Here is a 25,785-nt window from a genome sequence, read left to right on the forward strand (position 1 = left end):
TGGCCATGTGTGGTCATATTGGGAAAATGACCTTGACCTAATATGGCCCTTCAGCTTCAGGTAAACAAAGGGGTGGCGATGCTTATGACAATATTGATCTAATATGGTCAAATTAGGTCATTGATATTGTTCTAATATGGCCATTCCCCAGCCCACAGCTTCATGTGCACTAAGAGGCAGGGATGCTCATGGCATTATTGATCTAATATAGCCAAATGGCTATGACATTGCTCTAAAATGGGCATGTGGCCTTGTTGAGTCGATGATTGTGCTCTAAAATTGCCATGTGGCCGTGTTGTGTCAATGTCCCTTACATTGGTGATCAGTGGGAAGAATGTTACTTACATTGGTGATCAGTGAGAAGAATGTTCCTTACATTGGTGATCAGTGAGAAGAATGTTCCTTACATTGGTGATCAGTGGGAAGAATGTCCCTTACATTGGTGATCAGTGGGAAGAATGTCCCTTACATTGGTGATCAGTGGGAAGAATGTTCCTTACATTGGTGATCAGTGAGAAGAATGTCCCTTACATTGGTGATCAGTGAGAAGAATGTTCCTTACATTGGTGATCAGTGGGAAGAAGGAGGAGGACACACCCAAGGAGCTCTCTGAGAGATCCAACCTTTTTCAAGCCTGGGCCTTGCCTGCTAGCTTGGCCCAGGAATAATGCCTGATCCTGGGGGAGGCCCCGGGACGGATCCCCCTGATGATACGGGGCCTAGTGAGGAGGAGGATCTGTCTGTAGATCCAGGCCCTGCTGTGGATGCAAATCTCTTCAGTCAGAAGAGCATTGATCGTTTTAGGGCGATTGGAAGAGCTGAAGAAAAACTTAAAATTTTGAAGGCTGAACACAAATCCTTCAAAATCAAGTACTTCCAGGCCTGGAGTAAAAATCGTTTGGCCATAGGGTGACCACGTGTCCCGGTTTGCCCGGGATCGTCCCGTAATTGAAAATGTTGTCCCGTGTCCCGGTAGCCTTCAATCCGGGACAATAGAGTATCCCGGAATCAAAGTATCAAACACGTTGGACTGCCTGCCGGCTGCCACACTCACTGCCGCAGTCAGTGCCACTGTAATTACAGTCACTGGTTGCTAAGGCCGCCCCGCTTGTAGCAACCAGTGACGTCACCGTGACCGTGCCCAGCTCTCTCTCTCTGACTCCACCCCCACCTCCTCCTCCTCTCCTCCTTCAGCCGCGGTTCTTTACAGAGAGAGCAGCTCAGCACTACCGCGGCGCAGACCTCTTCCACCACGCTCCGCCTCCACTGCTCCATGCTCCAACCCACTGCCCAGCCCAGCGCAGGCCACCACCGTCCGTCCCGCGACCTCCCGCTGCCGCAGGGCAAGTGGGCAACTCGGTGCACTGTTGTAAATTGCAGGCCTGGCTCCTCCTCCTCCCGCCCGAGCGGCCCGACTTACTGCCTCCGCCTGAGACTCCTGAGTCCCCTCCTGTCTGAGTTAGAGAAGACCGCCCGGCGCTGGCTGAAGACTGCCCTGCCCCACCACCAACAGATGCAGACTTCATCCATATCATCATCTTAAAAGGTGAGCAAATAGGGGCAATTGACACTGTCTGGCAGCATCTGATGGGGCACAGTAGTGACAATTCATGGGCACACTGGCAGCATTTGATTGGGCACTGTAGCGACAATTCATGGGCACACTGGCAGCATTTGATGGGGCACCGTAGTGACAACTAATCGGCACACTGGCAGCATCTGATCTGATGGGCACAGTAGCGGCAATTGATAGGCACACTGGCAGAATCTGATGGGGCACAGTAGCGACAATTAATGGGCACACTGGCAGCATCTGATGGGGGCACAGTAGCGACAAATCATGGGCACACTGCCAGCATCTGATGGGGGCACAGTAGTGGCAAATCATGGGCACACTGGCAGCATCTGATGGGGCACAGTAGCGTCAATTGATCGGCACACTGGCAGCATCTGATGGGGCACACTGTTGGCAATTGCTGGGCACACTGGCAGCATCTGATGGGGGCACAGTAGCGACAATTCATGGGCACACTGGCAGCATTTGATGGGGCACAGTAGTGACAATTAATCGGCACACTGGCAGCATCTGATCTGATGGGCACAGTAGCGGCAATTGATAGGCACACTGGCAGAATCTGATGGGGCACAGTAGCAACATTTCATGGGCACACTGGCAGCATCAGATTGGGCACAGTAGCAACAATTGCTGGACACACTGGCAGCATTTGATGGGGCACAGTAGTGGCATTTGATGGGGAACAGTGGCTGCATTTGATGGGGCCTAGGGCCCTCTTTTGATCTTGCACACGTGCCCGCTGATTTCATGATACGCCCCTGCCCCCCAAAAATATGTAAAAAAACATATATTTTTTAGGGGGGGGGGGGGGTGTCCCTGAATGGCAGTTTGGAAATGTGGTCACCCTATGTGTGGGGGGGTCAATAAGAATTATTAACATCAGCGTTCATCTGCAAAAGGGCAGCAGGTTTTTGTAGTTGTGGGAAAGTGCGTGATTTTGCACGTTTTCTCGCACCTCATCTGGAGTAAACAATGGTTTCATTTTTAGAAAGTAAGTTTTGCTTCCTGTTAGTAATTATAGCTGTGGTCAGGTCAGAGAAAGGGAGATTTATTAATGTACAGCATGGGGAACAAGTCTGTGCAGGTGATCACTGCCAAATTCTAGTTAAAATAATAAAAATACCGCAGAGTGAAATCCAACACACAGCATGCTAGCCAGAGCAGGTCCAGATACATGCTCAGCATATTGATTTCCTCTATGTCCATGGTGCACCTTTCATGGGTGTATCTCTTCAGTCTGGGCTTGTCTCTAATAGGTAATGGTCTGTTGGGATTGAATGTGAACAGCCGAGCCCTGCTTCTTATAAGTCAAGGTTTATATGTTGAAATATTATTTATTTGTAACCACAAAGAGACTGCAGACATGCTACTGGAGATGATCAGAGACTGTGGACATGCTACAGGAAATACTCAGAGACTATGGATATGCTACAGGAGATGATCTGAGACCACAAACATACCAGGATGGTAAGAGACTGTAAACATGTACTGTACTTGATGGTAAGAGACAGAACATGCTGTGGGAGACGATTAGAGACTGGACCATGCTGTAAGAGATGGTAAGGGACTGGAACATTCTGCAAGAGATGGTTAGAGACTGAAATGTGCTGCAAGAGATGGTTAGAGACTGAAACATGCTGCAGAAGATGGTCAGAAACTACAGACATGCTGCACAAGATGGTTAGAGAGTGGAATGGTTAGAGTCTGCTGCAAGTGATGGTTAGAGACTGTAACCGGCTGCAGGTGATGATTAGAAACAGAAACTTGCTGCAGTAGAGGTTTAGAGACTGGAATGTGTTGCAGGAGGAAGTTAAAGACTGGAACGTTTTGCAGGAGATAGTTACAGACTAGAACATGCTGCTGGAGATGCTTAGAGACTGGAACGTGTTGCAAAAGATGGTTAGAGACTAGAAAATGCTGCGGGAGATAGTTAGAGACTGGAAGATGCTACAGGAGATGGTTAGAGACTGGAAGATGCTTCAGAAGATGGTTAGAGACTGTAAAAGGCTGTGGGAGGTGGTTAGAGACTGGAACATGCTGTGAGAAATGGTTAGAGACTGGAACATGCTGTGAGAAATGGTTAGAGACTGGAACATGCTGTGAGAGAGGGTTAGAGACTGAAACATGCTACAGGAGATGGTTAGAGACTAGAAAATGCTGCATGAGATGGATAGAGACTGGAACCTGCTGTGGGAGATGGTTAGAGACTTAAATTTGCTGTTGGAGATAGTTAGAGACTGGAACATGCTAGAGGAGATGGTTAGAGACTAGAAAATGCTGCAGGAGATTGTTAGAGACTAGAAAATGCTGTGGGAGATGGTTAGAGACTGGAAGATGCTACAGGAGATGGTTAGAGACTGAAAGATGCTGAAGAAGATGGTTAGAGACTGTAAAAGGCTGTGGGATCTGTTTAGAGACTGGAACATGCTGTGAGAAATGGTTAGAGACTGGAACATGCTGCGAGAGAGGGTTAGAGACTGAAACATGCTACAGGAGATGGTTAGAGACTAGAAAATGCTGCAGTAGATGGTTAGAGACTGGAACATGCTAGAGGAGATGGTTAGAGACTAGTAAATGCTGCAGGAGATGGTTAGAGACTGGAAAATGCTGTGGGAGATGGTTAGAGACTTAAATTTAATGCAGGAAATGGTTAGAGACTGGAATATGCTACAGGAGATGGTTAGAGACTAGAACATGCTACAGGAGATGGTTTGAGACTTAAATTTGCTGTTGGAGATAGTTAGAGACTGGAACATGCTAGATGACATGGTTAGAGACTAGTAAATGCTGCAGGAGATGGTTAGAGACTAGAAAATGCTGTGGGAGATGGTTAGAGACTGGAAGATGCTACAGGAGATGGTTAGAGACTGGAAGATGCTGAAGAAGATGGTTAGAGACTAGAAAATGCTGCAGTAGATGGTTAGAGACTGGAACATGCTAGAGGAGATGGTTAGAGACTAGTAAATGCTGCAGGAGATGGTTAGAGACTGGAAAATGCTGTGGGAGATGGTTAGAGACTTAAATTTAATGCAGGAAATGGTTAGAGACTGGAATATGCTACAGGAGATGGTTAGAGACTAGAAAATGCTACAGGAGATGGTTTGAGACTTAAATTTGCTGTTGGAGATAGTTAGAGACTGGAACATGCTAGATGACATGGTTAGAGACTAGTAAATGCTGCAGGAGATGGTTAGAGACTAGAAAATGCTGTGGGAGATGGTTAGAGACTGGAAGATGCTACAGGAGATGGTTAGAGACTGAAAGATGCTGCAGAAGATGGTTAGAGACTGTAAAAGGCTGTGGGATCTGTTTAGAGACTGGAACATGCTGTGAGAAATGGTTAGAGACTGGAACATGCTGCGAGACAGGGTTAGAGACTGAAACATGCTACAGGAGATAGTTAGAGACTAGAAAATGCTGCAGTAGATGGTTAGAGACTGGAACATGCTAGAGGAGATGGTTAGAGACTAGTAAATGCTGCAGGAGATGGTTAGAGACTGGAAAATGCTGTGGGAGATGGTTAGAGACTTAAATTTGATGCAGGACATGGTTAGAGACTGGAATATGCTACAGGAGATGGTTAGAGACTGGAAGATGCTGCAGAAGATGGTTAGAGACTGTAAAAGGCTGTGGGATCTGTCAAGAGACTGGAACATGCTGTGAGAAATGGTTAGAGACTGGAACATGCTGCGAGAGAGGGTTAGAGCCTGAAACATGCTACAGGAGATGGTTAGAGACTAGAAAATGCTGCAGTAGATGGTTAGAGACTGGAACATGCTAGAGGAGATGGTTAGAGACTAGTAAATGCTGCAGGAGATGGTTAGAGACTGGAAATGCTGTGGGAGATGGTTATAGACTTAAATTTGATGCAGGAAATGGTTAGAGACTGGAATATGCTACTGGAGATGGTTAGAGACTAGAAAATGCTGCAGGAGGTGGTTAGAGACTAGAAAATGCTGCAGGAGATGGTTTGAGACTGGAACCTGCTTCAGGTGATGGTTAGACACTGGAACATGCTTTAAGTGATGGTTAGAGACTGGAATGTGCTACAAGAGATGGTTAGAGACTGAAATATGCTGCAGGAGATGGTTAGAGCGTGTGGACATGTCAAGCTTGACTAGCTGCTTTCCCCACTACAATAGCTGAAAAATGACAGCTCTGAACTTGGAAGTGAAGTGAGGCTGGGTACACACTGCAGACAGATGCGACTCACAGGAGGGGTCCGGTGTGTCCCTGTTCTCCTTTTCGGGGATGAATCAGTGGCTACATTTTTGCCTGAATTCGGACCTGAAACAGAACCAAAGACGCACAGGACCCCTGTGCAATTCGCTCCACAGTCGCTCCGGAGATGTGTGAACCGACTCCATTGAGAGCCGGTCATAATCTCCTGTCATGCGAATTGGATGCAGAGTTTCTTCGCACTAGTGTGAAGTCCTCGAATTATGATCTGGTGCTCTAGCCAGAATGTTCAGGCCCCACAGATACAATACTTAAATCAGGAAGGCTGGCAACTCAGATGCTCTTGAATAAAAATACTTTATTAGTTACATAAGTACACATTGATGCATTTCGGCTAAGAAGCCTTCATCAAAGCATGATGAAGACTTCTTAGCCGAAACGCGTCAACGTATAGCCTGTACCCATGTAACTAATAAAGTATTTTTATTCAAGAGCATCCTTATTTAAGGTTCCCTTTTGTAGCCTTTGTTCTCCCTGTCTGACCCTCCTCCCAGAAGTGTCCCCCGGAAGTAATCACGTGACCTGTCACATGACCCGTGAAGCTAGGGTGACCACGTGTCCCGGATTGCCCAGGAAAGTCCCGCATTTTGCAGGTCTGTCCCAGGCACAATACAGTGTCTTGGAATGAAACTGACACAGCCACCCCCGGGCTAATCTGATGCCCCCAAAAAAGGCCGCCACATCACCACTTTACTCACTGACAGTACTTGTCCTGGCCGGGAATGCTTGGAGGAGCACGATCCTGCCCCCTGCTTGTGATTGGAGAAATCATAAATCCCGCCTCTTGTGTCCAATCACTGTGCTGTGATTCGTTACAGCACAAGCTGATTTTTGGAAAGGGAGGGTGTCCCTGAATGGTAGTTTGGAAATGTGGTCACCCTATTTGGCCATGAAGCCTGAGTTGCAGGAATTGGAGGAAAAGGTAAAGGAACAATCTTTATTATTGGAAAAGCTGAAAGATACAAGTGGAGAAAAGTTTGCTAATGAGAGGAGATTTGCCAGCCAGACAGCAAGTTCCAGGGACCAGCCTCAGATAATGGATGACCCGGGTCCATCTGCTTCTGCACCTCTCCCTCCATGTCAGGGCTTGGAATCGCCGACGGCAACCAGCCAGGGTTTTGAGAGTGAGCATGGCACCCTGAAATGTATCCAGGGGATGGAGTCACCCCTGAGAGCAAACAAGCCTGCTTTTACAGAAGTCCCTGAAGCCAAGCCAGTACAGGTGGAGAAATGTCAGCACACCTCACTGCCTTCCAACATGTCTGCCCAACCTGCTGTGGTGGACGGTGTCCTGACTAAGGAGCAGAAAGGGAAGGCCTTGTGCAAAGCGCTGCCTGGAGTTTCTGCTGGGACCTGTAGTTCCTCTGTACAAGGTATGCCTGTTACTAGCAATGAGATTGCCTCACCTGAGCCTCCCTGTGGTGGGGGAGGGGATCAGCATATTGCACCATGTTCAGTGGAAGAAGCAATGGAGGTTTCACCTGCTGCAGTGTCAGACCAGCCTGCACTATCCCCTGATGACAACCCTGTCCTGACAGAAGAGAACCGACCAGCTGAAGCTTCTACAAGTACAGCAGTGGGAACTGACACTGCTGGGAAGACTGCAGGAACTGTGAATATTCCAGCAAGTTCTAAAAATGACAGTAATGATAAAACAATGGATGTGGTGGGTGGTGAAGGGGTTAATACTGCTGGGAAAAATAAAAATGACATTCCTCCCCCTGCTCAGCAGAGGAAAGACTCGCCGATTGTTCAGACCAAATCTGTGCAATCGATATCTGCTGCAAATGTGTCAGATGGTTCAAAACAAACAAATGTTTTATCTGCTGGGAGTTACGCGTCAGTTTTGGGGAATCGCACCAAGGAGGGTGGGGGGAATGGTGCAAATGTTGGTGGTCACAATTTGGGGGGGTTTAGTGGGGGGATGGTTGGTGGGTATAAGAGAAGAAATGTGGTCCAGTTGAAGTGGGAGGGGGAGGGGACCCCACCAGTAAGGGGGAGGGTGGCAGAGTTGATCCTGGAAATGGGGTTCAAAGTCGCAGACATTTTTGCTTTGATTTGTCCCGTTGGGAGTTGGGAATTTGATTTATCCTTTGTAAAACCTGAGGGTCTGGATTTATTTTGGGAACGTTTTAGGGGGCGCAGGGACCTTCCGCAGTGGAATGGTTGGATGCCAAAGGTGGTTTCCAGGCAGCCTCTAATAAAATCAGTGACGATCCTTGTGCGTAACGAATCCATCCCAGAGGCTGATTTGGTAGTATGGTTACGCCGCTATGGTGAAGTCCTCGCTCCACTGCGGAAGGTCCTTGATCAGCATGGGATATGGACAGGGGCCTGGACAGTGTCACTAAAATTGGGGGTGCAGGGAAATGTTGTTCAACATCTGCCCTGTTCAGCCTTTCTGGGGAGGGACAGGCTGACCATTTTTTACCAGGGTCAGCCTAAGGTGTGCAATAAATGTGGTGACAAGGGCCATTTTGCCTCCACCTGCACCCGCAAGAAATGTTCTTTGTGCCAGGAGCTTGGCCATTTGGCTAAAGACTGTACTGACATTCGGTGCAATTTGTGCCAAAAACTTGGTCACCCCTACAGTCAATGCCCGGAGGCATTACATAACCTGCCAGGGTTGGAGGCTGAGCTGCAGAGGCTGGATAAGGAGGATGAGGCCACTGAAACTCTTGTTGTCCCTCCTGTGTCTGTGACATCTGTTTCTGTTCCCCCTAGTGATGTGGTCCCTGAGTCTGTCCCTCCTGTGTCTGTGACATCTGTTTCTGTTCCCCTTAGTGATGTGGTCCCTGAGTCTGTCCCTTCTGTGTCTGTGACATCTGTTTCTGTTCCCCCTAGAGATGTGGTCCCTAAATCTGTCCCTCCTGTCCCTAATCCATCTATTCGTAGATCCTCCAGACTGGCGGAGGCTGCTGGGGGGGCAGGTTTAGCGGATCTTCCCACTCAGCCTCCAGTCCCTGCCCCTCGGCAGCGCAAGCGTGGTCAGGGGAATGTGGGGGTGCTGGATGAGGGTGGGGCTGATGGAAGGGTGTCCGTACCCCATGTTTCACATTCCATTGATGGGGATTCGGATGAGGAGGGGTGGGAGAAGATTAGGAGGAGGAAAAAAATGAAGAGAAAGACAAGAAAACCGGTCGTCTCTTCCTCAGAGTCGGATCCAGGAGGGGTTCCCCTTGGTAACACCTTTAATGTGTTGTCAGGTGAAAAGATGTCTTTGTCTTCTTCTTTTTCATCTATGGATGAGTCACGTTGTTTGAAGAGAGCGGTTTCTGGTGATGAGAGTGTGGTGAAGGTCAAGAAACGACTACCCCAATCATCCTGATGGCAGTTCCCCCTCCGATAAAGGTGGCGACCATTAATGTCGCCAGCATTAAATCTGCAAGAGCTCGTGATATGGCCTTATTTTTGCTCAGCGAGTTTGATGCCGAGATTTTATTTTTGCAAGAGACCTGGCTCCATACTTTGGCCGATGTCCACCTGGCAAAAAGGGAGTGGAGAGGCGGTCCCTCCTTTTGGTCTCTTGCGGCTGAGCCCTGCAGCGGAGTTGCGGTACTTTTTGAAACCGATATGGTAACGCGCCGGCGGGTAATTGAGGTAGAAATAGGTGGATGCATGGTGTTGGACGTTTCTTAGAAGGGCTGCATGCATAATGGGTGCGGGTTTGTTTCTTGACCTTGCAGGTTTGTCTGGTGTAGTGGTGTGAGTTTGTATTAAGATTTACTTTCCTGGTGATTACATGATTTTTGCTTTGCTGTAAAGTCTTTTGTTTGAGAGCAGATTTGCTATATTTATTTTCATTTATGTAAATATGTGTATATTTATGTATATCTTATAGTGATTTTATGCTTTTTGTTTGCAAGACTTTTAATAAACAAAATTGGGAAGAATGTTACTTACATTGGTGATCAGTGAGAAGAATGTTCCTTACATTGGTGATCAGTGAGAAGAATGTTCCTTACATTGGTGATCAGTGGGAAGAATGTCCCTTACATTGGTGATCAGTGGGAAGAATGTCCCTTACATTGGTGATCAGTGGGAAGAATGTTCCTTACATTGGTGATCAGTGAGAAGAATGTCCCTTACATTGGTGATCAGTGAGAAGAATGTTCCTTACATTGGTGATCAGTGAGAAGAATGTTCCTTACATTGGTGATCAGTGAGAAGAATGTCCCTTACATTGGTGATCAGTGAGAAGAATGTTCCTTACATTGGTGATCAGTGGGAAGAATGTCCCTTACATTGGTGATCAGTGGAAAGAATGTCCTTTACATTGGTGATCAGTGAGAAGAATGTCCCTTACATTGGTGATCAGTGGGAAGAATGTTCCTTACATTGGTGATCAGTGGGAAGAATGTCCCTTACATTGGTGATCAGTGAGAAGAATGTCCCTTACATTGGTGATCAGTGGGAAGAATGTTCCTTACATTGGTGATCAGTGGGAAGAATGTCCCTTACATTGGTGATCAGTGAGAAGAATGTCCCTTACATTGGTGATCAGTGAGAAGAATGTCCCTTACATTGGTGATCAGTGAGAAGAATGTCCCTTACATTGGTGATCAGTGAGAAGAATGTCCCTTACATTGGTGATCAGTGAGAAGAATGTCCCTTACATTGGTGATCAGTGAGAAGAATGTCCCTTACATTGGTGATCAGTGAGAAGAATGTCCCTTACATTGGTGATTGGTGGGAAGAATGTCCCTTACATTGGTGATCAGTGAGAAGAATGTCCCTTACATTGGTGATCAGTGGGAAGAATGTCCCTTACATTGGTGATCAGTGAGAAGAATGTCCCTTACATTGGTGATCAGTGAGAAGAATGTCCCTTACATTGGTGATCAGTGAGACGAATGTCCCATACATTGGTGATCAGTGAGAAGAATGTCCCATACATTGGTGATCAGTGAGAAGAATGTCCCTTACATTGGTGATCAGTGAGAAGAATGTCCCTTACATTGGTGATCAGTGGGAAGAATGTCCCTTACATTGGTGATCAGTGAGAAGAATGTTCCTTACATTGGTGATCAGTGAGAAGAATGTCCCTTACATTGGTGATCAGTGGGAAGAATGTCCCTTACATTGGTGATCAGTGGGAAGAATGTCCCTTACATTGGTGATCAGTGGGAAGAATGTCCCTTACATTGGTGATCAGTGGGAAGAATGTTCCTTACATTGGTGATCAGTGAGAAGAATGTCCCTTACATTGGTGATCAGTGGGAAGAATGTCCCTTACATTGGTGATCAGTGAGAAGAATGTTCCTTACATTGGTGATCAGTGAGAAGAATGTTCCTTACATTGGTGATTGGTGGGAAGAATGTCTCTTACATTGGTGATCAGTGGGAAGAATGTTCCTTACATTGGTGATCAGTGAGAAGAATGTCCCTTACATTGGTGATCAGTGAGAAGAATGTCCCTTACATTGGTGATCAGTGAGAAGAATGTCCCTTACATTGGTGATCAGTGGGAAGAATGTCCCTTACATTGGTGATCAGTGAGAAGAATGTTCCTTACATTGGTGATCAGTGAGAAGAATGTCCCTTACATTGGTGATTGGTGGGAAGAATGTCTCTTACATTGGTGATCAGTGAGAAGAATGTCCCTTACATTGGTGATCAGTGAGAAGAATGTCCCTTACATTGGTGATCAGTGGGAAGAATGTCCCTTACATTGGTGATCAGTGGGAAGAATGTTACTTACATTGGTGATCAGTGAGAAGAATGTCCCTTACATTGGTGATCAGTGAGAAGAATGTCCCTTACATTGGTGATCAGTGGGAAGAATGTCCCTTACATTGGTGATCAGTGAGAAGAATGTCCCTTACATTGGTGATCAGTGGGAAGAATGTCCCTTACATTGGTGATCAGTGAGAAGAATGTCCCTTACATTGGTGATCAGTGAGAAGAATGTCCCATACATTGGTGATCAGTGAGAAGAATGTCCCATACATTGGTGATCAGTGAGAAGAATGTCCCATACATTGGTGATCAGTGAGAAGAATGTCCCTTACATTGGTGATCAGTGAGAAGAATGTCCCTTACATTGGTGATCAGTGGGAAGAATGTTCCTTACATTGGTGATCAGTGGGAAGAATGTTCCTTACATTGGTGATCAGTGAGAAGAATGTCCCTTACATTGGTGATCAGTGGGAAGAATGTCCCTTACATTGGTGATCAGTGGGAAGAATGTCCCTTACATTGGTGATCAGTGGGAAGAATGTCCCTTACATTGGTGATCAGTGGGAAGAATGTCCCTTACATTGGTGATCAGTGAGAAGAATGTTCCTTACATTGGTGATCAGTGAGAAGAATGTCCCTTACATTGGTGGTCAGTGAGAAGAATGTCCCTTACATTGGTGATCAGTGGGAAGAATGTCCCTTACATTGGTGATCAGTGAGAAGAATGTCCCTTACATTGGTGATCAGTGGGAAGAATGTCCCTTACATTGGTGATCAGTGAGAAGAATGTTCCTTACATTGGTGATCAGTGAGAAGAATGTCCCTTACATTGGTGATCAGTGGGAAGAATGTCCCTTACATTGGTGATCAGTGGGAAGAATGTCCCTTACATTGGTGATCAGTGGGAAGAATGTCCCTTACATTGGTGATCAGTGGGAAGAATGTCCCTTACATTGGTGATCAGTGGGAAGAATGTCCCTTACATTGGTGATCAGTGGGAAGAATGTCCCTTACATTGGTGATCAGTGGGAAGAATGTCCCTTACATTGGTGATCAGTGGGAAGAATGTCCCTTACATTGGTTATCAGTGAGAAGAATGTTCCTTACATTGGTGATCAGTGGGAAGAATGTCCCTTACATTGGTGATCAGTGAGAAGAATGTTCCCCTTACATTGGTGATCAGTGGGAAGAATGTTCCTTACATTGGTGATCAGTGGGAAGAATGTTCCTTACATTGGTGATCAGTGAGAAGAATGTTCCTTACATTGGTGATCAGTGAGAAGAATGTCCCTTACATTGGTGATCAGTGGGAAGAATGTTCCTTACATTGGTGATCAGTGAGAAGAATGTTCCTTACATTGGTGATCAGTGTGAAGAAAGCTCTTTACATTAGAGGTCAGTGGGAAGAATATCCCTTAAATTTGTGGTTAGTAGGAAGAATGCTCCCTACATTGTCGATTAGCATGAAGAATTCTACATACGATGGTGGCCAGTGGACCTGGGAAGAATGCTCCTTACATTGATGGTCACTGGGAAGAAGTCTCCATTGGTGGACATTGAGAAGAATGTCCTCATTACATTGGTAATCAGTGGGAAGAATGGTTCTTACATTGATGGTCAATGGGAAGAATGTCCCTTACATGCACATTACTCCAGGACCAAGTGGCCCTCACACGTCACTGCTCATCCCTGGAAGACTGTCCACCCCCCACCACTGAAAAGAGAGAAAATCCAGAGATGATGTCACAGGTCCAGCCAGAAGACCAAAGGAAAGAATATATGGGGGATTTGAAAAATTCTTAAAGTGAGGGGGGGGGGGTTAAGTGGTGAAATACATGAGTTTCCTTTAACAGCCCCCTCTGGGTAAGTATAGGACCCTTCATTTAGCACTCGTTTTGAAGATTTCAGTGAGCCCACCAACATGGCGGCTCTCAACATCTCAGAGCAAAAAAATAGTCAAAAATCTTCACGTTTCCTCAAATCCCTGCACCTGACCTGGAGGCAATTTCATTATTTTCTCAGCAAAATGGAATTCAAATTTAAGTATATGTTGATATTAATATAAGCCCTTCAAAGGGGGGGGGGGCAATTATTGTCAGATTTAATTCCGCTGTATGTCTTCAATTATGCGCCCACACCGCAGGATGTCACCTATTTATAAATAAAATATCTTCCTGTTATGTCGCATCCAGAAAATCTTTATTATTATTATTTTTTTTCATAGAATTTAATAAAAATTCAGCTACTTCCCGAAGCCGTGAGATTGCTGCGTGGGCTCGTGTCACTTCTCGCCATCCTAATTAGCATATGGTTGAAGGTCGTTTCTAATCTTGGAATGTCTGGTTTCTGACAGCCAATGACGTTGTTGCACCTCACACTGTAAAAGAAGGCTTTACAATGCGTTTGTTTGCGTTGAACACACGGCTACGTTCCTCTCGCAGGTTCATTGAGACCTGAATGGCGATCGCACAGCTGTGTGTTCGTGGCTTTTGTCAATAAGCAAGTGACTCACATAGCGGCAACAAAAAGCGCGGACAAAGCTCCCCGCTGGAATCTCATGACTTACAAGTGCGAAAATCTAAGGTGATTAATCAGCGCCATTGTCCCGAACCGTCTACACTTTTTAATATATTTATATTGAAAGAATGAAATAGATTAAAATAGCATTCAATACATTTATAACTTCATTCAAATACCTTGGAAACGTTTCCCCATTCACTGTACAGGTCCTTGGAGATTTGTGAATGTGCGGAAATGCGCGGTGTTTATAACCTAAATATCGGAAATATCAGGTTAAAAGATGACGAGGGAAATTGAGTTTTATTTTCCAACTCCTTTATGAAAAACAATCCAAGAAAGGTTTCAAACCAAATTAGAATGTAAACAAATGTTAAAGAGAAAAAGGTGGGTGGTATTTAGTAGTTGTAATAAAGGTAACAAATAGACAGGAAACGTGATTGATACAATGTAGTCAGGAGGACTTTGAGAGTTCAGGTGTGTGCTGCGCACAGAGTGCAGGGTTCAGGAGTGTGCTATGCACATAATGTAGAGTTCAGGAGTGTGCTATGCACAGAGTGCAGGGTTCAGGAGTGTGCTATGCACAGAATGTAGAGTTCAGGAGTGTGCTATGCATAGAGTATCGAGTTCAGAAGTGTGCTATGCACAGAATGCACAGTCTAGGAATGCTCTGTGCACAGGGTTCAGGATTACACTAGGCCAGTGTTTCTCAATTCCAGTCCTCAGGCCCCCCAACAGGTCAGGTTTTCAGGATTTCCATTATTTTGCACAGGTGATTTGATCAGTTTCACTGCCTTAGTAATCACCACAGCCTTTTCATCTGAGGGAAATCCTGAAAACCTGACCTGTTGGGGGGGGCCTGAGGACTGGAATTGAGAAACACTGCACTAGGCACAGAGTGTAGGGCTCAGTATTGCACTACTGACAGAGTGCATGGTTGAGGAATGTGCTATACACAGAGTGCAGGGTACAGGAGTGAGCTACACACATAGTGCAGGGTTCAGAAGTGAGCTACACACAGAGTGCCGGTTCAGCAGTGCACTACTCACAGAGATCAGGAGAGTTCAGGGTTCAGAAATGTGAAACACACAGAGCTTAGGGGTCAGGAGTGCATTACGGACAGAGTTCAGGGCTCAGCATTGCACTGCTCACAGGGTGTAGGGTTCAGAAGTGCACTACACACACAGTGCAGGGTTCAGAAGTGCACTACACACAGAGTGCAGGGTTCAGAAGTGCACTACAGTCAGAGTGCAGGGTTCAGAAGTGGGCTACACACAGGGTTCAGGATTATGCTATGCACAGAGTGTAGGGCTCAGGATTGCACTACTCACAGAGTTTAGGGTTCAGGAGTGTGTTTAACATAGAGTGCATGGTTCAGTAGTGCACCATGCAGAGAGTTTAGGGGAGTGCAGGGTTCAGGAGTGCACCATACATAGAGCTCATGAGATCAGTGTTCAGGATTACGCTATACTCACAGAGTGCAGGGCTCAGCATTGCACTACTTGCAGAGAGTGCAGGGATGAGGAATGCACTACTCACACAGTGCAGGGTTCATGAGTGCACTACACACAGGGTGCAGGGTTCAGAAGTGAGCTACACACAGGGTGCAGGGTTCAGAAGTGAGCTACACACAGGGTGCAGGGTTCAGGACTGAGCTGCACACAGGGTGCAGGGTTCAGGAGTGAGCTGCACACAGGGTTCAGGAGTACACTATGAACAGAATGCAGGGTTCAGAAGTACACTATTCACAGAGCGTAGTGTTCAGGAATGCACTATACACAGAGCGTAGGGTTCAGGTGTGCGCTACACACAGAGTTTAGGGTTCAGAAGTGCATTACGTATGAAGTTCAGGAGAGTGCTGGGATCAGGAGTATGTTACACACAGAGCGAAGGGTTCAGGAGTGCGCTACGCATGCTATTCATAGCTAAATGCAGCAATTTTTCACTTATTGAAGTCAGACAACAGGCTCACCTTCCGTTGTATGAGAACCTCTCCTGGACTGAATTTTTTTTGTGATACATCAAACCCATCCAACCCTTCCCCTCTCTTTCTTGAGAAAATGAAGTAGACGCTGTAAAGGTAACGGCCCAAGAAATATGTATCAAATAAATGCGAATGCAATGAAAAAAGACATAAAAACCCGGGTAGACCTGGAGGAATTCCGGGATGAAAGGGGAACGCGCTTTAAGACGTATAAATAATTACGCATATCAGGAATTTACAAGTTCTCCAGAAATATTTGTGAGAAGTTTTGGGATTCCTCCACCGCTTCTCTACTAAAGACTCGGGGGAATTCAGACGCGGTGTGTCACCGTGCGAGGGCGGCGTGCAGGGATCTATCAACGGCCCGCAATGACTGGGAAAACGTTGACATTTAAAGCTGAACTCCAGACACAAAAACCCTCATTGAAATATATTCCTCAATAGCCACAAAGGAAGTAAATCCACTCTGTGTGCACCAAATGCCTTTGAAAACGCAGTAATTACCTTGTAAAAGTAGCAGTGACATCATCACTTACATAGCCTGCGCAGAGAACCCAGCAGGCCCCACCCACCACAGTGTGCCTGCAAAAAAACAACAGGAGGGGGCGGAGACAAGACCAGTCACCCTGCACAAGGAAAGAGAGCAGAGCTGTGGGAGGAGCCCAGCAGCCCCACCCACTTCAGAAAAATACACGCGGGGGCGGAGACAAGACCAGTCCCCCCTACACAAGGAGAGAGAGCAGAGCTGTGGGAGGAGCCCAGCAGCCCCACCCACTTCAGAAAAATACAGGAGGGGGCGGAGACAAGACCAGTCCCCCTGCACAAGGAGAGAGAGAGCAGAGCTGTGGGAGGAGCCCAGCAGCCCCACCCACTTCAGAAAAATACAGGAGGGGGCGGAGACAAGACCAGTCCCCCTGCACAAGGAGAGAGCAGAGCTGTGGGAGGAGCCCAGCAACCCCACCCACTTTAGAAAAATACAGGAGGGGCGGAGACAATACCAGTCCCCCTACACAAGGAGAGAGAGCAGAGCTGTGGGAGGAGCCCAGCAGCCCCACCCACTTCATAAAAATACAGGAGGGGGCGGAGACAAGACCAGTCCCCATGCACAAGGAGAGAGAGCAGAGCTGTGGGAGGAGCCCAGAAGCCCCACCCACTTCAGAAAAATACAGGAGGGGGCGGAGACAAGACCAGTCCCCATGCACAAGGAGAGAGAGCAGAGCTGTGGGAGGAGCCCAGAAGCCCCACCCACTTCAGAAAAATACAGGAGGGGCGGAGACAAGACCAGTCCCCTACACAAGGAGAGAGAGCAGAGCTGTGGGAGGAGCCCAGCAGCCCCACCCACTTCAGAAAAATACAGGAGGGGCGGAGACAAGACCAGTCCCCTACACAAGGAGAGAGAGCAGAGCTGTGGGAGGAGCCCAGCAGCCCCACCCACTTCAGAAAAATACAGAAGGGGCGGAGACAAAACCAGTCCCCCTGCACAAGGAGAGAGAGCAGAGCTGTGGGAGGAGCCCAGCAGCTCCACCCACTTCAAAAAAATACAGGAGGGGCGGAGACAAGACCAGTCCCCCTGCACAAGGAGAGAGAGCAGAGCTGTGGGAGGAGCCCAGCAGCCCCACCCACTTCAGAAGAATACAGGAGGGGTGGAGACGAGACCAGTCCCCCTGCACAAGGAGAGAGAGCAGAGCTGTGGGAGGAGCCCAGCAGCCCCACCCACTTCAGAAGAATACAGGAGGGGTGGAGACGAGACCAGTCCCCCTGCACAAGGAGGGAGAAGCAGAGCTGTGGGAGGGACTCAGCAGGCCCCACCCACCACAGTGTGCATGCAGAAAAACGACAGGAGGGGGCGGACACAATACCAGTCACCCTGCACAAGGAGAGAGAGAGCAGAGCTGTGGGAGGAGCCCAGCAGCCCCACCCACTTCAGAAAAATACAGGAGGGGGCGGAGACAAGACCAGTCCCCCTGCACAAGGAGAGAGAGCAGAGCTGTGGGAGGAGCCCAGCAGCCCCACCTACTTCAGAAAAATACAGGAGGGGGCGGAGACAAGACCAGTCCCCCTGCACAAGGAGAGAGAGCAGAGCTGTGGGAGGAGTTGAGAAGCGGGGGTAGGGGGTGTTCTGCTGTCAGAAATGACATCTTACATTAAAGTGAGAAGCAGGGGGTGGTGGCTTCTTACCTCTTCTCCCATGCAGCCAGCGGGGCGAGGGGCTGAAAATTACTTCTCACCAGGTGGGGCCTCTATCTATATGTATCTAATTTGGATACAGAAATGGAATTGTCTGGTCATCTTATCATCTTAATTGGTGACATTTAATTGGCTGGCGGGGCGACGGCTTTCTGTCCTTTTTAATTGTTTCTACTTGTAGATATTAGCAGTGTTAGCTTTGGTGTGACCCGATGTTTATTATGTGTAAAAAGATTTATATTATTAATATACAGATGAAGATTGTTGTCTTTTCCACGAGTAAGAAGCCAAAACATTTGTAGAAAAGCAACAATTTAGCTTCTAAGAAAGATATTGAAAAAATTGTGTCTTTGTTTATTGTTAAGTGGTAATGATAACAACATGAACAATAATAATAATAATAATAATAATAATAACAAAACATTATTAAAAACAAAATCTATAAAAATAATAATAGCAACAACAACAACAACAATATTAATAATAATAATAATAATAATAATAATAATAATAATATAACATTAACAAAAACAATGTCTATAAAAATAATAATAGCAACAACAACAATATTATTATTAATAATAATAATAATAATAATAATAATAATAATAACATTAATAAAAACAATATCTTTAAAAATAATAATAGCAACAACAACAATAAAAATAATAATAATAATAATAATAATAATAATAATAATGATAATAATAACAACAATATCTATAAAAATAATAATAGCAACAACAATAATAATAATAATAATAATAAAAACTATCTATAAAAATAATAATAGCAACAATAATAATAATAATAATAATAATAATAATAATAATAATAATAATATTAATAAAAAAACAATATATATAAAAATAATAAAAGCAACAACAATAATAATAATAATGATAATAATAATAATAAAAACAATATCTATAAAAAATAATAATAGCAACAACAATAATAATAATAATAATAATAATAATTATAATAATAATAAAAACAATATCTATAAAAATAATAATAGCAACAACAACAACAATGATAATAATAAAAACAATATCTATAAAATAATAATAGCAACAACAATAATAATAATAATAATAATAATAATAATAATAATAATAATAATAATAATAATAAAAACAATATCTATAAAAATAATAATAGCAACAACAACAACAATGATAATAATAAAAACAATATCTATAAAAAATAATAATAGCAATAATAATAATAACATTAATAAAAACAATATCTATAAAAATAATAATAGCAATAATAATAATAATAACATTAATAAAAACAATATCTATAAAATAATAATAGCAACAGCAATAATAATAATAATAATAATAATAATAATAATAATAATAATAATAATAATAAAAACAATATCTATAAAAATAATAATAGCAATAATAATAATAATAATAATAATAACATTAATAAAAACAATATCTATAAAAATAATAATAGCAACAACACTAATAATAATAATAATAATAATAATAATAATAATAATAATAATAATAATAACATTAATAAAAACATGACATATTCCTAGCGATGTTACTTCTATATCAGGAGAGTTATTACATCACAACTATAAGATTTATATCTGTGGGGTATTGATGTCAAACTCATAAAATATACACCTGTAGCATAGTGATGTCATATATATATTAAGACTTTGGGGTTGATTTACTAAAGGCAAATAGACTGTGCACTTTGCAAGTGCTGTTCCTCCAGAGATTGGTAAATGAGGTAAAGTTTCACTTTACAATGAATACCCAATCACATGCAAGAAAAAAAAAAAAAAAGAAGAAAACAGCATTTTTGCTTGCACATGATTGGATGATGGAAGTCATCAGAGCTCCCCCTCATTTCCTAAGCTCTGGAGCAACTGCACTTGCAGAGTGCACAGTCTATTTGCCTTTAGTAAATCAACCCCTTTATATCTGTAGAGTAGTGATGTCAGACATATACAGTTTATAACTGTAGAGAAGTGATGTCACACCTATACACCTTATATCAGTACAGAAAATATGTCACATAGATATATGAAAAAAAGGGAGCAAGAGGCGGGACTTTGCATGAGGCACACAGGAGCAGATAAATAAGTTGGATAAAAAAATTGCTTTTAATTGGTTCAAAATGTCATAAAAATCCATTTTTAAATTTTGCGCATTTTGCTATAAATCAATAATCTTTACAATACATTAGAACCAAATATTGCACAATGGTAGTATTCCAACAAGGAATTATCGTATATTGGCAGATGCATAGAATAGTAGAGACAGAGGGCCAGATTCACAAAAGGGATACGACGGCGTATCTCCTGAAACGCTGTCGTATCTCTTGTCCTATCTATGCGCCTGGTTCATAGAATCAGTTACACATAGATATCCCTAAGATCCGACAGGTGTAATTGACTTACACGGTCGGGTCTTAGGATGCAATACTTCAGCCGCCGCTGGGGGGATTTTGCGTCGTATTCCAGCGTCGGGTATGCAAATGAGGATTTACGGCGATCCACAAAGGTTTTCGCGTTCGTTACGTCGTCGCTAGTAATTTTTTCCCGTCGCAAAGTTACATCTGCTTTAACATGGCTTAACTTTAGTCGAGCCATGTTAAAGTATGGCTGTCGTTCCCGGGTAGAATTTCAATTTTTTTTTGCTTTGGCGAAAGACGTCCGGAAATACGAATGTACGCTTCGAACGTCGCCGTTCTAAAAAATGACGTCACATCGCGCAAAGCACGGCGGGAATTTCTAAACTGAGCATGCGCAGTACGTCCGGCGCGGGAGCGCGCCTAATTTAAATGGTACACGCCCTATTTGAATTGGGCGGGCTTGCGCCAGACGTGTTTACTTGCGGTGGTGTAACGTAAACGGGTTACGTTGCGCCGCCGCAATTGTACCTGAATCTGGCTCATAGTAACATATATACAATATTTATCAGTAGTGATGTCACACCTATACACATTATATCAGTAGAAGAATGATGTCACATATACACATTATATCTGTAGAGTAGTGATGTCACACATATACAATGTATAGCTGAAGAGTAGTGATGTCAAATATTTACAATTTATATCTGTAGAGTAGTGATGTCACATATATACAATTAATATCGGGCGAGTAGTGATGTCACACATATACAATGTATATCTGTAGAGTAGTGATGTCACACATATACAATGTATATCTGTAGAGTAGTGATGTCACACATATACACATTATATCTGTAGAGTAGTGATGTCACACATATACAATTAATATCGGGTGAGTAGTGATGTCACATATATACAATTTATATCTGTAGAGTAGTGATGTCACATATATACAATGTATATCTGTAGAGTAGTCATGTCACACATATACAATGTATATCTGTAGAGTAGTGATGTCACACATATACAATGTATATCTGTAGAGTAGTGATGTCACACATATACAATGTATATCTGTAGAGTAGTGATGTCATTCAGAATCAAACTTCTATTCAGAGAACGGTGATGTAATTCTTGTAAAAAGTTTCCCTGTCCTCCTCCTCCGGTTACATCACTGATACCATCTAATGATCGATATCGAATCGTTCAATCTGTTGTCTGGTAGGTTCAGGTTTGCCAACCGCCAGTAAATTTACTGACAGTTTGTAAAAATCTGTGATTTTTTTTTTTTTTACAACTGCCAGTAAATATCAGGGGCTGATAATTTCACGCCGTGTTGACTTTTTAAGCGTAAATCAAGTAAATGAATTTGTTCTCTGGGTTGTCGGCGTTTTAATATCATGTTTATACTGTTTAAATATTCACTGTGTTCGTTTATTAATCGAAGTTCTGTAATTTCCCAGTAAAAAATGATCTCCCCCCGGTAAATTTTCAATGTTTTGTCAGTAAAAAAAAAAAATGCTGCGGGAGGTTTGGCAACTCTGGGTAGGTTGCAGTCCACCGACCTGGAAACGTCTTTTTCCTCCGGAATCAGAAAAGTGAAATCGCCGACCGTTCACAACGATCGTTTGTTACAATGTGACGGATCTCTTCTTTATTCTTCTTCTTCTTCTTTATTCTTCTTCTTCTTCGTAGATTTTGACTTCAGTGGAAGGACGAGAAGACGCAGTGTGATCTGCCCCAAAGTGCGCACATGCAGAACATCGTCCTGATCCAACAACCACATGGCATTGTGTGGCGGGTGAGTAATTTGCATTTCATGCCCCTTGTCCGGGGTTATTCCGAGGTGCCAAAACAATGTCTGTTTCTATTTACCAGCCGCAGACTCCGGATTACTCAGCAAGCCCATCTTCCCCGCGTCCCCCCCCCCCCATCATCGACCGTCCCATGCAATAAAAAAATCCCACAGACAATGTCTTTTCTTGAGTCAGAGAGAATGGAAGAGCCCGTTGTGTCATAGCATCCCATGTACAGGGGTGGTCCCGTGCTCCAAGTGGGTGTATGGGCTCAACCCCCTATAAGGTAGAGGGTTGCCTGAGAGCAGGGAGTGACAACCACTGGGGAATATATAAAGCCGGCTCCATTGCCTCGCATGGCCCATAAAAATTTCCCACACCACTTTCTCCGAGCGACTTCATCAATTTGTACACAGCTGGATCCTGCCAAGGTCATCGGCCCCCCGACGTTCGGTGAGTATTCCAACGCGCTTTTTTTTTGTTTCTTAAATGTATCTGATTGATATCATCTTTAAAGTGTATCTAAACCCAAAAACAAAACAAAAACATGATTATATAGCGAAGCTGACTTCTAGATATGGTGGCTGCATTTGTTTTCTTTTCACCCTTTTTTCCCCTTTATTTTAATGTAACCCACTTCCTGTCCTAGGGTGACAACCGTATTGAGCAAGGTTGTCACCCTAGGACAGGGGGTGCACTTGGACTGGTGTAGGACTACATAACGTCTTCTTCTCTTCAGCATAACTAAAGTAAGGTGTTTTTATAGTCCATGGAGAGAGCAAAGAACAATGCAGAGCTGCTTCTTTTTTTTTGCACATTTTTTGAACAGATATACAGTAAAACCTTGTATTTTTGTATTTATTACTTTTTTATTTTTTTTATTACAGTGTATATTATTACAATATTTATACCCTGTAAAAAAAAAAATGCTTTGATATACAAGTGTTTTGGATTACAAGCATGTTTCTGGAACGAATTATCCTCGCAAACCAAGGTTTTACTGTATTATTAAATGTTTTGTTTAATTACAATGTATTGTTTTTTTTATTACTTCTTTATTTTTTATTACAGTATATATATTTATAAACAATTTTTTTTAAATATAATGTATTTTTTTTATTTACTACTTTTTTATTTTTTATTACAGTGTATATATTACAATATTTATACCCTGTAAAAAAAAAATGCTTTGATATTCAAGTGCTTTGGATTACAAGTATGTTTCTTCATGAATTATGCTCGCAAACCAAGGTTTTACTGTATTATTAAATTTTTTGTTTAATTACAATGTATTTTTTTATTTATTACTTCTTTATTTTTTATCACAGTATATATATTTATAAAAAAAATTGTTTAAATATAATGTATTTTTTTTATCACAGTGTATATATTTATTACAATATTTATACCCTGTAAAAAAAATGCTTTGGATTACAATTTATGTTTCTGGAATGACTTATGCTCGCAAACCAAGGTTTTACTGTATTATTACATTTTTTGTTTAATTAGAAATGTATTTTTTTATTTATTTATTACTTCTTTATTTTTTATTACAGTATATAAATTTATTAAATTTTTGGTTTAAATATAATGTATTTTTTTTATTTATTACTTTTTTATTTTTTATTACAGTGTATATATTTATTACAAAAAAATGCTTTGATATACAAGTGCTGTGGATTACAAGCATGTTTCTGGAAAGAATTATGCTCACAAACCAAGGTTTTACTGTATTATTACATTTTTTGTTTAATTACAATGTATTTTTTATTTATTTATCACTTCTTTATTTTTTATTACAGTATATTTATTACATGTATTTGATTAAATATAATGTATTTTTTTTATTTATTACTTTTTTATTTTTTATTACAGTGTATATATTACAATATTTATGCCCTGTAAAAAAAAATGCTTTGATATACAAGTGCTTTGGATTACAAGCATGTTTCTGGGACGAATTCTGCTCGCAAACCAAGGTTTTATGGTATTATTACATTTTTTGTTTAATTACAATGTATTTTTTTATTTATTTATTACTTCTTTATTTTTTATTACAGTATATATATATTTATAAAAAATGTTGTTTAAATATAATGTATTTTTTTTTATTTATTACTTTTTTATTTTCTAGCACAGTGTATATATTTATTACAACATTTATACCCTGTAAAAATAAAATGCTTTGCTATACAAGTGCTTTGGATTACAATCATGTTTCTGGAACGACTTATGCTCGCAAACAAAGGTTTTACTGTATTTTTACATTTTTTGTTTAATTACAATTTTAATGTATTGGTTTGCGAGGATAATTCGTTCCAGAAACATGCTTGTAATCCAAAGCACTTGAATATCAAAACATTTTTTTTTTTACAGGGTATAAATATTGTAATATATACACTGTAATAAAAAAGTAATACATTAAAAAAAATACAGTATATTTAAACAAAAAAATTTAATAAATATATATACTGTAATAAAAAATAAAGAAGTAATAAATAAATAAAAAAATACATTGTAATTAAACAAAAAAATTTAATAACCCAGTAAAACCTTGGTTTGCAAGCGTAATTCGTTCCAGAAACATGCTTGTAATCCAAAGCAGGGTATAAATATTGTAATAAATATATACACTGTAATAAAAAATAAAAAAGTAATAAATAAAAAAATACAGTATATTTAAACAACAAATTTAATAAATATATATACTGTAATAAAAAAGTAATAAATAAAAAAATACATTATATTTAAACAAATTTTTTTATAAATATATATACTGTAATAAAAAATAAAGAAGTAATAAATAAATAAATAAATTGTAATTAAACAAAAAATGTAATAATACAGTAAAACCTTGGTTTGCGAGCAAAAGTCGTTCCAGAAACATGCTTGTAATCCAAAGCACTTGTATATCAAAGCATTTTTTTTTTTACAAGGTATAAACCAAGTTACTCTCAAACCAAAATTTTACTGTATATAAAATACTTTCTGTGGTATATTGAAAAAGACCAAATGGCAACAAATAAGGGAAGTTCATCGTTATGCCCAGTACACACAATTCGAAAATCGTATGAAAAATACAGATTTTCCGAGCGATCGTACGATAATCTAATCATGTAGTACAGAGCTTTTCGAGATCCGATCGTGACAGTTCATCTGATATTATTTGATCGGACATGCACATTTCTTTTTCGTACAATGCCATATCATACGATTTGGAACTGTCAAATGACATGTCAAGTCGCACCGGTGTGAATGGGGGGGGCCTAGAGTCTGAAATAATTTAGAATTAAACTGTTTGGGGAACAACGTTTTTTTTTTTAATCAGATTATTTTATTTTTATTTTATTTATACCACAACAACTTAGAACAAAAAAAACATTGAAATCAAAACACAAATATTCATAATATCACTA

The 25,785-nt window shown here is 41.9% G+C and overlaps 1 protein-coding gene across 1 annotated transcript in view; it reads left to right on the top strand.

Annotated features, from left to right (window-relative positions):
* The first annotated feature begins 2,970 nt into the window (after positions 1-2,970).
* Positions 2,971-25,785, top strand: part of PTH (parathyroid hormone) — a 38,453-nt gene continuing 15,638 nt past the window's right edge. The window contains exon 1 of the mRNA XM_040328696.1: positions 2,971-3,043. Within this exon, the coding sequence (XP_040184630.1) occupies positions 2,971-3,043 (73 nt within the window). The remainder of the gene's footprint in view (positions 3,044-25,785) is intronic.

This window comes from Rana temporaria, chromosome 11, assembly GCF_905171775.1.
Source record: "Rana temporaria chromosome 11, aRanTem1.1, whole genome shotgun sequence".
Taxonomy (NCBI): Eukaryota; Metazoa; Chordata; class Amphibia; order Anura; family Ranidae; genus Rana; species Rana temporaria.